The sequence below is a fragment of the Pituophis catenifer genome, unplaced genomic scaffold (genome assembly GCF_029215685.1).
Source record: "Pituophis catenifer annectens isolate HBS135680 unplaced genomic scaffold, rPitCat1.0.hap2 SCAF_2, whole genome shotgun sequence".
Classification (NCBI taxonomy): domain Eukaryota; kingdom Metazoa; phylum Chordata; class Lepidosauria; order Squamata; family Colubridae; genus Pituophis; species Pituophis catenifer.
In genome coordinates, this window is record NW_027256882.1 from 245,206,992 (window position 1) to 245,217,515 (window position 10,524).

The window sequence follows — 10,524 nt, forward strand, 5'->3', positions numbered from 1 at the left end:
AGGCCGAAGGAGAACGTCACTTGACTAACTCGGGATAACGGCGGCCGGGAGGGACCAAAAAAAAAAAACCCTCGAAGGCTGAACTCACCGTCACGTGCTCCTAATGTCAGACGTTGAGAAAGGGACGGGGGAGGGGCGCCACTTCCGCTTTCGCCATCACTATGTCGGAGACCAGCGAGAAGCCGGAGACACTGCCGGTTGCTGCGGCTCCTGGCTGTTCTCCCGAGGAGGGGGGCCGAGGGGAAGGTGGGGAAGAAGAAACCTCGGAAAATGGAGGAGGAGGAGCCGTCGCGGTAGGGGCCCTCGACGCGACTCCCCCCTCGGCTCTTTCCCCGGTGGCCGAAGAACCTACGGGAGACACGAAGAAGAAAAGTAAACCGGCGGGAGGAGGAAAGAACACCTGTCGGGCAGGGCGGGGGGGGGGCGGCCCCGGGAAACTGGGCGTCGTAGATATAGCAGCCTTTTTTCACCTTCCCAGTTTCCTGTTGATTGTTCCCCTCTCCGCTTTGTGATTCCCAGAGTCTGCGTGAAAGTGCTCCCCCCTCCCCCGATCTAGGCCTCATTTTTTTTAATTTTATTCTTTATTTATTTTTATTTATTTGTCAAGTACGTATTAGGTCAGAGATCTTCAAACTTGGCAGCTTTAAGACTTGTGGACTTCAACTCCCAGAATTCTCCAGCCAGCATAGCTGTGGCTATGCTAGCTATGCTGGCTGGAGAATTCTGGGAGTTGAAGTCCACAAGTCTTAAAGCTGCCAAGTTTGAAGACCTCTGTATTAGGTAATGTATATAAGCATGGATTGAATACATAAAATGAATACAAATAAAGGGAGCATTAGGACAGGCACGCTAGGCACTCTGGTGAACATTAGGACAGGCATGCTATGCACGCCCTTTACAGACCTCTTAGGAATGGGGTGAGGTCTACAGTAGACAGTCTAAGGTTAAAATTTGGGAGGTTTTGGTAGAGGTGGGTTTCAGCAGGTTCTGACCAGTTCTGGAGAACCGGTAGCTGCGATTTTGAGTAGTTTGGCAAACCGGTAGTAAAAATTCTGGTTGGCCCTGCCCCCATTTATTCTCTCCCTCCTGAGTCCCAGCAGATCGGGAGGAAATGGGGAGTTTGCAGTATCCTTCCCCTGGAGTGGAGTGGGAATGGAGATTTTACAGTATCCTTTCCATGCCATGCCCACCAAGCCATGCCATGCCCACCAAGCCACACCCACAGAACCGGTAGTAAAAAAAAATTTGAAACCCACCACTGGGTTTTGGGGTGAAACCACGGAGTCAGGTAGTGCATTCCAGACATTGGCCACTCTGTTGCTGAAGTCATATTTTATGCTATTGAGTTTGGAGCGATTATATCATTATAATAAATTCACAATTTGCTTATTTAGGGACAGAGAAAATTAATAGTAGAACTTTACTGGTTTGATTGAAACTATTCATAGATGCCAGGTTCCTCTTAAATTCTTTTCTAGCTGTTAAGTCAATTATTATTTTTTTAAAAAGTATATAGTTAAAAGCACAATGTACAAGCTTAGGGCCACATGCAAAGTACCTTTAGCCATCATCATGGAGTAGTGTCCGGAGCCCTTTGAAAAGTTGCTGATTTGCATCTTTCCAATGAAGAGAAGCTGTTAGATGCATGGCAATATGTGACTTTTCTTTTAATATAATTTTTATTGAATTACATGATAATACAATTCAACAGTTTTCGGTTTAGCGGTGTTCATGAATATATACAAATTATATACATGGTGTTCCCTAATTTACCCTCCCTTATTCTACCTTTTACTTTTATCTTCCATCCACTTATACCACATTTCCCACACCATGTAATATTCCGAGTTCTCTTTTTAATATTTTTCTAATTACACGCTCTTCCGGTGGCAGTCCTTTCTCTTTCTAATACTGTGCATGTGACATTTTTATTAGATTTTAGAATTACCTATATCTTGGAATGTGCAAGGTCCATTTTAAAATCATAAAGAATGCCATATACTTCATTGTGACCTTAATCCCATTTCAGCTCATCTCTATTTTAAATCGGCAAAAGGGACCATCTTCTTTTACTTGCAGTTGAAGGATAAGCTGGGCAAGAATAAGAAAGGCAATGATGGGGACAGGGTTGTATTACCCTCTTGCGTTTGGAACAGGGGTGAAATTTTTTCTTGAGAGTAAAGTTTTTTATAGTATTTTTGAATTATCGTCTTCTTTTCCTCATTTCTGTAACATATTGTCCCCTCTTCATCTTGTAAATATTTTATCACCTTTTTCTCCTTCTCTTTTTTCAATTTATATGCTAAACATCTTCCTGGTTTATCTGCATTTTCAAAAAAGTTCTGTTTAGTTGCTCTTAGTTTATTTGCTAATTGTTCCTGCTCATTTAAATTTGTTTCATATTTTTTCACTTCCATCAACTTCTTAATTTTTTTATTTTGTATATCTTTTTGGAGTTCTTTTTCTAATTTCTTATACTCCTCTTCCAGTCTTATCTGTTTCTGTCTTTTCTTTATATACTTTTTTCCCAAATAAGTTATTGCCAGACCTCTAATATAAGCTTTCATAATGTCCCATACAATCTGAAGTGATATGTCCTCTTTTTTATTTACTTTAAAGAAAAACTCTAATTCTTTTTCCATAAGCTGTTGAAAATTTTTTTCATTTAATATTGTTGCATTTAAAGTCCATCTTGTCTTTTTCTTTTGACCATTGGGTTATGATCCGCCCAAATATTTAAGTCAATATTTGCTGCTTGAATATTATCCATAAATTCTGTTGACATCCATATCATATCTAACCTCGCCCATGGTAAGTGTCTATTTGAATAAAAAGTATATTGCTTTTCTTTCAAATGCTTTTGTCTCCATATATCTTGAATACTCAATTCTGCCATCACTGTAAAAAAAGATCTCGGCAATATTCTTCTAGACTTATTAGTCTTCGTTGTTTTATAGTCCAAGTCCACCTCTACTATGGCATTAAAATCACCCATTATACATATATATTCATAATCCAGTTCTAATATTTTTTGTGTAATCTTCAATAAAATTCTTCTCGTTTTTCATCTGGTCCATATACTGCAATAAGTAATATTTGTTTTAAGTTCATTTTTATTTCCACCATCAAAATCCTACCTTCATCATCTTCAAAACATAATTTTGGTTCTAACCAGCAGCAGAAATTTTGAGTAGTTCGGAGACCAGCAAATACCACCTCTGGCTCTCCCCAGAGTGGGGTGGGAATGGAGATTTTGCAATATCCTTCCCCCAGAAGTGGGGTGGGAATGGAGATTTTGCAGTATCCTTCTCCTGCCACGCCCACCAAACCACACCCACAGAACCGGTAATAAAAAAATTTGGATTTCACCACTGGTTTGGAATTTATCGCTATCACAAATCCATTAGGTTATATTATTACAGGTTGTTAGTAAACATTTTAGTCTCTGCAACTACATTTTATTTTACAGTTTTTAGCAGCAATTCTATATGTATGGTAGCTGAGCTGGATATTTCTTTTATAACTATTTGATTAATTATTTCCTATTTATTGTGGTCATGAGATTTATCTTGGTTTTACCTTCTAAATATATATATTTTAAATAGAGCAGTGCAAATTGGCATAATAAGCCATTGGGAAGCAGTTTGGTGTAGTGGTTCAGACATCAGGCTAGAAACCTGGAGACTAGGATGTCAAATTCTGTCTCAGGCATAAAGCCAATTGGGCAATCTTGGGCTTGTCATTTTTTCTCTGCCCTAGGAAGGAGATAATGGCAAACTATTTCTAAAAAACCTTGCAGAGAAAGCTACAGGGGCTTGTCCAGAAAGTCTCTGAGAATCTGATGTGATTGAGTGGAAGAAAAAATTACAGATGAGGGTGTTTGCTTTTATCTCTAAAGCCCATTCTGTATTTTTGAGACTTGATTCAGTATACTTTAGCACATATTATGTTTGATTTTTCAGTTTTTCATTTACAACATATTTTGTTTTCTAGTTGATGTGTTGCTCAAAGCTGTTGGAGATACTCCTATAATGAAGACCAAGAAATGGACTGTAGAAAAAACTCGAACAATACAAAGCCTAATTGACTTCATCAAAAAATTTCTCAAACTTTTGGCATCTGAACAGCTGGTATGTAATTATGTTCTCATGCTTAAATAAGAAACTGAAGGAAAGCATAACTTTTTTTAAAACAAAAATCTGAATATGAGTGCCAAAATTGGCAATATATGGTGGCGCAGGGGTTAGAGTGCAGTACTGCAGGCTATTTCTGCTGAGTGCTGGCTGCCTGCAGTTTGGCAGTTCAAAACTCACCAGGCTCAAGGTTGACTCAGCCTTCCATCCTTCTGAGGTTGGTAATATGAGAACCCAGATTGTTGGGGGCAATATGTTGACTCCAACATATTGGAGAGGGCGGTATATAAGTCTAAGTGCTATTGTTATTGTTGTATACTGTATAGTGCCATCCCATTTGAAACTATTATATAGATAAACATTCATAAAGTCAGTTTCCTCATGGCATCAAAATTAATTGTGGCTGTAAAAGGTTCCCTAAGCTAAGCCCATGTGACTGGCGTGAAGTTCATATACTGCAGGATAATAAAACTGTATGCACTATCAGATATGGGAATAAAGATAGATATTATGTTGGACTTGTTTGCCATACTAGTAGTCCATGATGTCACACAACTTGTTGAATGATTGAAAGTTAATTGGTCCCATTTTCTGATTTTGTCCCATAAAACTAAGTTTTTTGGTTTTAAGAATTAGATTTCATTTTATATTGATTGATGGGCACCTTGATTGGCACTTTGGCTCAGTTCCCAGAATCGAGATAGAGAAAAGATCCTGATAATTATTGCCCAAATCATTTATTAAAAATGATTAGCAAATTACATATTAAACATCTTTGTGTAATGCTACTTAAGTGGATACAAGATCAAAATTGGTAGGAGAGGAACAAACAAGATTTAGACAGGGATTCCTTCATTGAGCAAGTAGTAACTTTACATCATCTTGTAATGTTTGTATATGGTCTGAGCATCCTATTATATGTACTCTTAAGTGTTAGTCTTGAGAGTAATTATGGGAAAAATCTGATTACAATTTTTAACTGTTTTATTATTTTTACTATTATTTTTATTCCAATTCTAAGTAAGCCATTGGTTAGAATGCCATTTAGAATGCAAGGAGCCATAGTGGCACAGTGGTTGGAATGCAATATTACAAGCTAACTCTGTCCACAGCCTGGAGTTTGACCCTGACCGGCTCAAGGTCGACTCAGCCTTCCATCCTTCTGGGGTTGGTAAAAAGAGGGCCCGGTTTGTTGGGTGCAATATACTGATTCTGTAAACTGCTTAGAGAGGGCTGTAAAGCTCTGTGAAGTGGTATATAAGTCTAAGTGCTATTGCTATTGCTATTTAACTGGCCTGGTTAGAGAGTCATTAGGTTGAAACAGGGATATGCTTTGGTTCTGCTTATAGTTAACTTGCACATTAATGTTTCACCTACCTAAGCTTGCTTAATGGCCTGCCCCACGCCTTCCCTATGTTAAGTAATAGGGTCATTCTTTTGGGAACGGAAGTGGGACTGAAAAGAGCCTTATGTTCATTTGTCCAGTGTTGTGAAGTAGAAAGTTTACAAATTAACTTCCATAAAATCAAGGCAATGGTATTTGCCAAGATGGTCAAGGAACTTCCACACATGATACAACCTGAAATTAACTTAAGCCAAATATACACTACAACTTACCTGATTTGGATTTCTACACAGCTGTAAACTCTTCAGAAATAATTTCTAAATTTCAAAGCTACCCAGAAGTATTTCCACTACAACTGGACGTTGGAGTTCTAAAAGTGGAGAGTTGAGTATGGCTCTCAATCCAAATTATAATCTTAAACTATTTTCCCCTGAAAAATCTTAACATTGATTCTACCAGAAAGCCATAAAATGTCAGTGGAGCACATGGGTTATAATTCTGCTAAAAAGTGTTCAGAAATAGCACATAAATGTTGTACAGTTGAAGCAGCACTAAATACTGCCACCTAAAATTTTTCACAAATTTATTAGATTATTGCTGTTCCCTATGAAGATCTAAACATCTGAGCTAATTTATTCTAGCCTGCTGTAATAGAACACAGCTTCAAAAAAAATACCATGTGAAAGATTACATCATTATCCCTGTGACATAAGAACAGTAGACAATATTATTCATGTATGTAGTCACATTTACAAAAATCTGAGGGCAGGATTACATTTCTGCTGTTTTGGAAACTTTGAGGGAAAAGAAGATGAACTATGTATTTACCCATTTACCATTTGATTCTTGTTCAATGCTATGTGTAACGTAAATACATTTTATTCAGTTCCTACATTGGTAGAATTTGCTGAAGATGCCATAACATATTTTGTGAAAACAGTGGTTTTTATTCTTTTATGTAGCTGTTTATATTGCTATGTATTGGTCAGTGATCATAAATTTAAATGAGTTGAATTCTACACAATGGCTTGTATAAAGGGCCCAAAAGATTTTGTCTGTGTTTTTCATTATTAACAAAAATTATAACTGTAATAACACAAGCCAAAAAAAAGGGGGGGGGGGGGTTTGAAAGAAAACACTATTCCAAATATTAGGATAGATTTAAAATTCCTATTTGTTGGAGGTTACAAATTTTCCACTGAGCCCAATTTATTCTTTTCAATCACCTATTGTTTAATGATGCTACTGAATATGATGTGAAGCAGGAAGTACCAATTTAGCAGCCCAGTTTCTTGGATCATCAGTAAGCTGTTTTTCTAATTTCAATAACTGCAACACTTTTTGGGGTGGAGGAAGGAGTTCAGTAGCAGTATATCCTCTGTCTTGTATTTGGGGATGTTATTCTTCTCTTTAACCTGATAACCGCAATACAAAATTATCATCAGTATGTCTGCTGAATTAGTCTTTCTGAATAAGTATAAAATACTTGGATTGTTATGCAACATTTTGAAGATAAAAAAATAGGAGCACTGATGATGATGTTGTGTAATGAAACGTCTGCAAGCAAACAACCAAGCCCAGAGGGCGTAAGGATTCCACAGATAGAAAATATGTTAAATATTAAAGGAAATAATGGTCATAATATTGTTGAGCAACATACTTGTGTTTGGAGTTGATAAAAAGTTACCAATGTGGTATTTCTTTCTCATGCAGTTTATTTACGTGAATCAGTCCTTTGCTCCTTTACCAGATCAGGAGGTTGGAACACTATATGAGGTGACTACTGGTTTACAAAATTATTCCTGCTTCTTATGGTAGGAATTAAAAGGTCATTTGGTGCTAGAGAATTTAGTACTGGGGGGGGGGGGTGGATACCAACTTTTAACCAAATTAACCAACAGACTTAATTCTAAAATCTTGCAATGCCTCTTTTAAAGGCACTAAATGTTTAGGAAATTTGGTAAAGACTTCTACAAAATGTTTTTTTAAAAAATTTGGAAGCACCACATTTAAGGATATGGTTTAAGAGTACCAGAGCCCTCTCATGTTTTTAAGATGTATCACAAATAACAGTGTAATCAAAACTTTTTAAAATTTATTGTCAATAGATGGCAGCATTTCACAAGAAAACCATTGTATAACTGACTTAACTAACTACAATAGAATTTGCTAATATAAATTTTAATTAAATATTAACATTTGTTGCTTCACTGCTTGTTAAACTTTTTTTTCTTGTTTTCTTACAGTGTTTTGGAAGCGATGGCAAACTTGTATTGCATTATTGTAAAACTCAGGCCTGGGGATGAATTAATAGCTAAAGTTGCTTAAGACTATTAGATAGTGGATTGGCTAAAATAATCTTCAAAGACATTCCCCATGGACAAATGGAAGAAATATCTGCACTAGTTCTTTTTTTTTTTCTTCTTCTCTCTTCTCTGCGTCAGCATAGGAGAAAAGCACAGAAACGTATACTGAGGAATGTTTATAGTACAATTTCTTTGATGATTTTCTTGCAGAAATTAATCTGCAATCTTTACAGCTGAATTTAGCATTTATTGTTCCAAAATTTGGCACGTCTGTTCCTGGGAAACAGGTTCATGCCTGACATGGAGAGTACATTTCACCAAGCTGTGTGGAGTTTACAGTCTCGCTCTTTGAAGGAGCTTTATTATACATGGAAAGCTTAAAGCATCTACATCTGAGATAAATGGACACATTTTCTATTTGGTCTTGTCTGTGATTCTTTATTTTAAATGCATTTTATCACACTCTCTAAATCAAACATGCAGTAAACGTTCTCACCATGTATTTCTCAGTAGGTGCTGATAAGCAAACACTATTATCATAAAACTTCATTTCAACTTACTTTTTTTTTCTTTTTTGGTTTTAAACCAAATATTACGTTCCCAAGCACACACAAATTTCCCTGTAATTTTTGCATTCTTTTTTAAAGTCTGTAAGTGGAAAATAATCACATTCTTCTAATTAAGCTCAGATATAATCTTCACACATTAAATTTCAGAACCACTTCAAAAGCAAACCACATTCTGCATTTTTTCCTATCCAAGGTATAAATATTTTTTCTAATGTGTGACCTTTGTTACTTCTTTCCATTTATATATTAATCCAAATGTTATGTGCAAAGCCACCTTCCTCATTGAAGTCTGTCAACCTTTATATTTCATATTTATATCTTTCAACAGGTTGCTTCAAGTGGAGCCTACAGAATCTTGTTACATTAAGGAAATAACTATCAAATAATGACCTTTAAGAGATATCATTGATCAGATTTTCTCTATTTTAGAGAATGAATAAGAACTATATCAGTAGTATTTTAATATTTAATCATAATCATATTCAGTCAAAAGTGAAATTAATAGTATCTTGCTTTTTAGCTATGGTCTGCACTAACTTGTTCCTCTTTTAAACTGTCTAAACTATTCTTTAATCAAAATTGATAAAGCACAATTTACCAAATAAAGATTGAATATGGGGGCGAGAAAGGAACCATGTTAAAAGCAGGAAAATTGTTTCAAGCATAATTGCTGTGAAGGAGGTCAATCATTTTAGATCTTCGTTTTCTATTTGTTTTGGTAAGGTTATTTTTTTAGTATTTTTCAAGCCAAGATTGCAGAAATTATTTATGTGTTAAATTTATTCGCTACCTGTCTCACTGTGGCTACTCCAGAAGGCTTCTGAGAATTGTCTATGATATATTGAAGTTATTTAATGGTTTTCCTTATTCCCTCTCATATTCTCATCTGCCATTGTAAATGGTTTTTTGCCGCTTCACTTTTGGGAGTCAATTATGAGCAGTTCAAATCCAAAAGCAGAGTAATACTAATATAAAATCATGACAACATGAATCAGCCAGATCCCATCTCATCCTTGCCTCAATCTCCAAATACACATTAAAGCATTGTGTTTTTAAAAGTTTCTTGCACACTAGAAGCAAGGATATGGTTCTTCATTTGGTGAAATGGTATTCCGCAGAAAGAGAGCTTTACTTCTTTAATTTAGGTGGATGCTAAATCCAGCCCATGGATGACCTACAATTTTCCATTTCAAAATAGCTCTTAATATTCTTCCTTGGCTCTGCAGGCTTGCATGTTAGAATTGGGCAGTATCTGACAGGCTATAAGTTTCTCACTACCAAACTAAATGCTAACCTCCTGGAACAGAATCATGACCTCCTGTATTGAGGCCAAAATGTCAAAATATGCAACCATACATATGTCAGCCTTTCTTGATCGGAGGCACCTGTCCAGGTTGCTTCAAGTATGGAAAGAATGCTATTAATAAGGAAATCAAACATCAATATGTGTGTTTAATTCAGACAAAAATGCAAACAGATGTACCAGTCCATTGGAAAACAAATTCCAAAGAAATTAATACTGCTTTTGAATCACAACATTTTTACACGCTGACTGTTAAGTTTTTGAAGGACCAACCAGCAATATTTCTTCTTGCACCTTTAATATTTAGTATCAATTTTGTGGATCTTTTTAGCATTTAGCATGTACTAACATTCTGTATTTAGTTGATTTGTGCAACCTTTTTGAAAGCCACATGTATGTTTCCGCTGAAAATTTATGTCGTTTCCAGATAGTTCACATAAAATTGGATTTCAAGATTTTTAGTACTAGAAGAAATATAAAATTTAAAGTATATAAATATTTAAAATATTCAAAATGCTAATTCAAAATGTTGCCTAGCAATTTGATTTTGGAAATAAATTCAGTTGGATTATTCCTATTCAGAAATCCCATCAGCCTTTCCTCTTTAGGTCCTCTATTCTGCACCAAATAACAATGTTTTATTTCATACAGGCAGCAGGATGCACTGGTAAAGACTGGTAAAATCAGCATGGTCAGCTTTTAAATAGGAGCATTAAAAAGTTATGCCTGACCAACTCTCCAGTTGTGAAAATAACTAAATGTATAAACTCAGCATGTTTAAATTCAGAAAAAAGCATTAAACAAGGTGATTAGGACTGTCAGATTTCACTGAAATAAAGTATGTATATTTGAGGGGTTCTAAATGGAA

General features: G+C 35.9%; 1 protein-coding gene across 1 annotated transcript; it reads left to right on the top strand.

Moving 5' to 3' along the window:
* The first annotated feature begins 119 nt into the window (after positions 1-119).
* ATG12 (autophagy related 12) lies at positions 120-8,205 on the top strand. Its single transcript, XM_070935718.1, has 4 exons — positions 120-372; positions 3,994-4,130; positions 7,192-7,254; positions 7,725-8,205. Exons 1-4 carry the CDS (start codon positions 162-164, stop codon positions 7,782-7,784), a joined length of 471 nt encoding a protein of 156 aa, XP_070791819.1. The 5' UTR covers positions 120-161; the 3' UTR covers positions 7,785-8,205.
* Positions 8,206-10,524: the final 2,319 nt, after the last annotated feature.

Excerpts from the sequence above, each read along its gene's own strand:
- ATG12 (XM_070935718.1), top strand. The coding sequence starts at position 162 with ATGTCGGAGACCAGCGAGAAGCCGGAGACACTGCCGGTTGCTGCGGCT. Across the intron at positions 373-3,993 it reads GGGAGACACGAAGAAGAAAA|TTGATGTGTTGCTCAAAGCT; the intron begins GTAAACCGGCGG and ends TTTGTTTTCTAG. Across the intron at positions 4,131-7,191 it reads TTTTGGCATCTGAACAGCTG|TTTATTTACGTGAATCAGTC; the intron begins GTATGTAATTAT and ends TTTCTCATGCAG.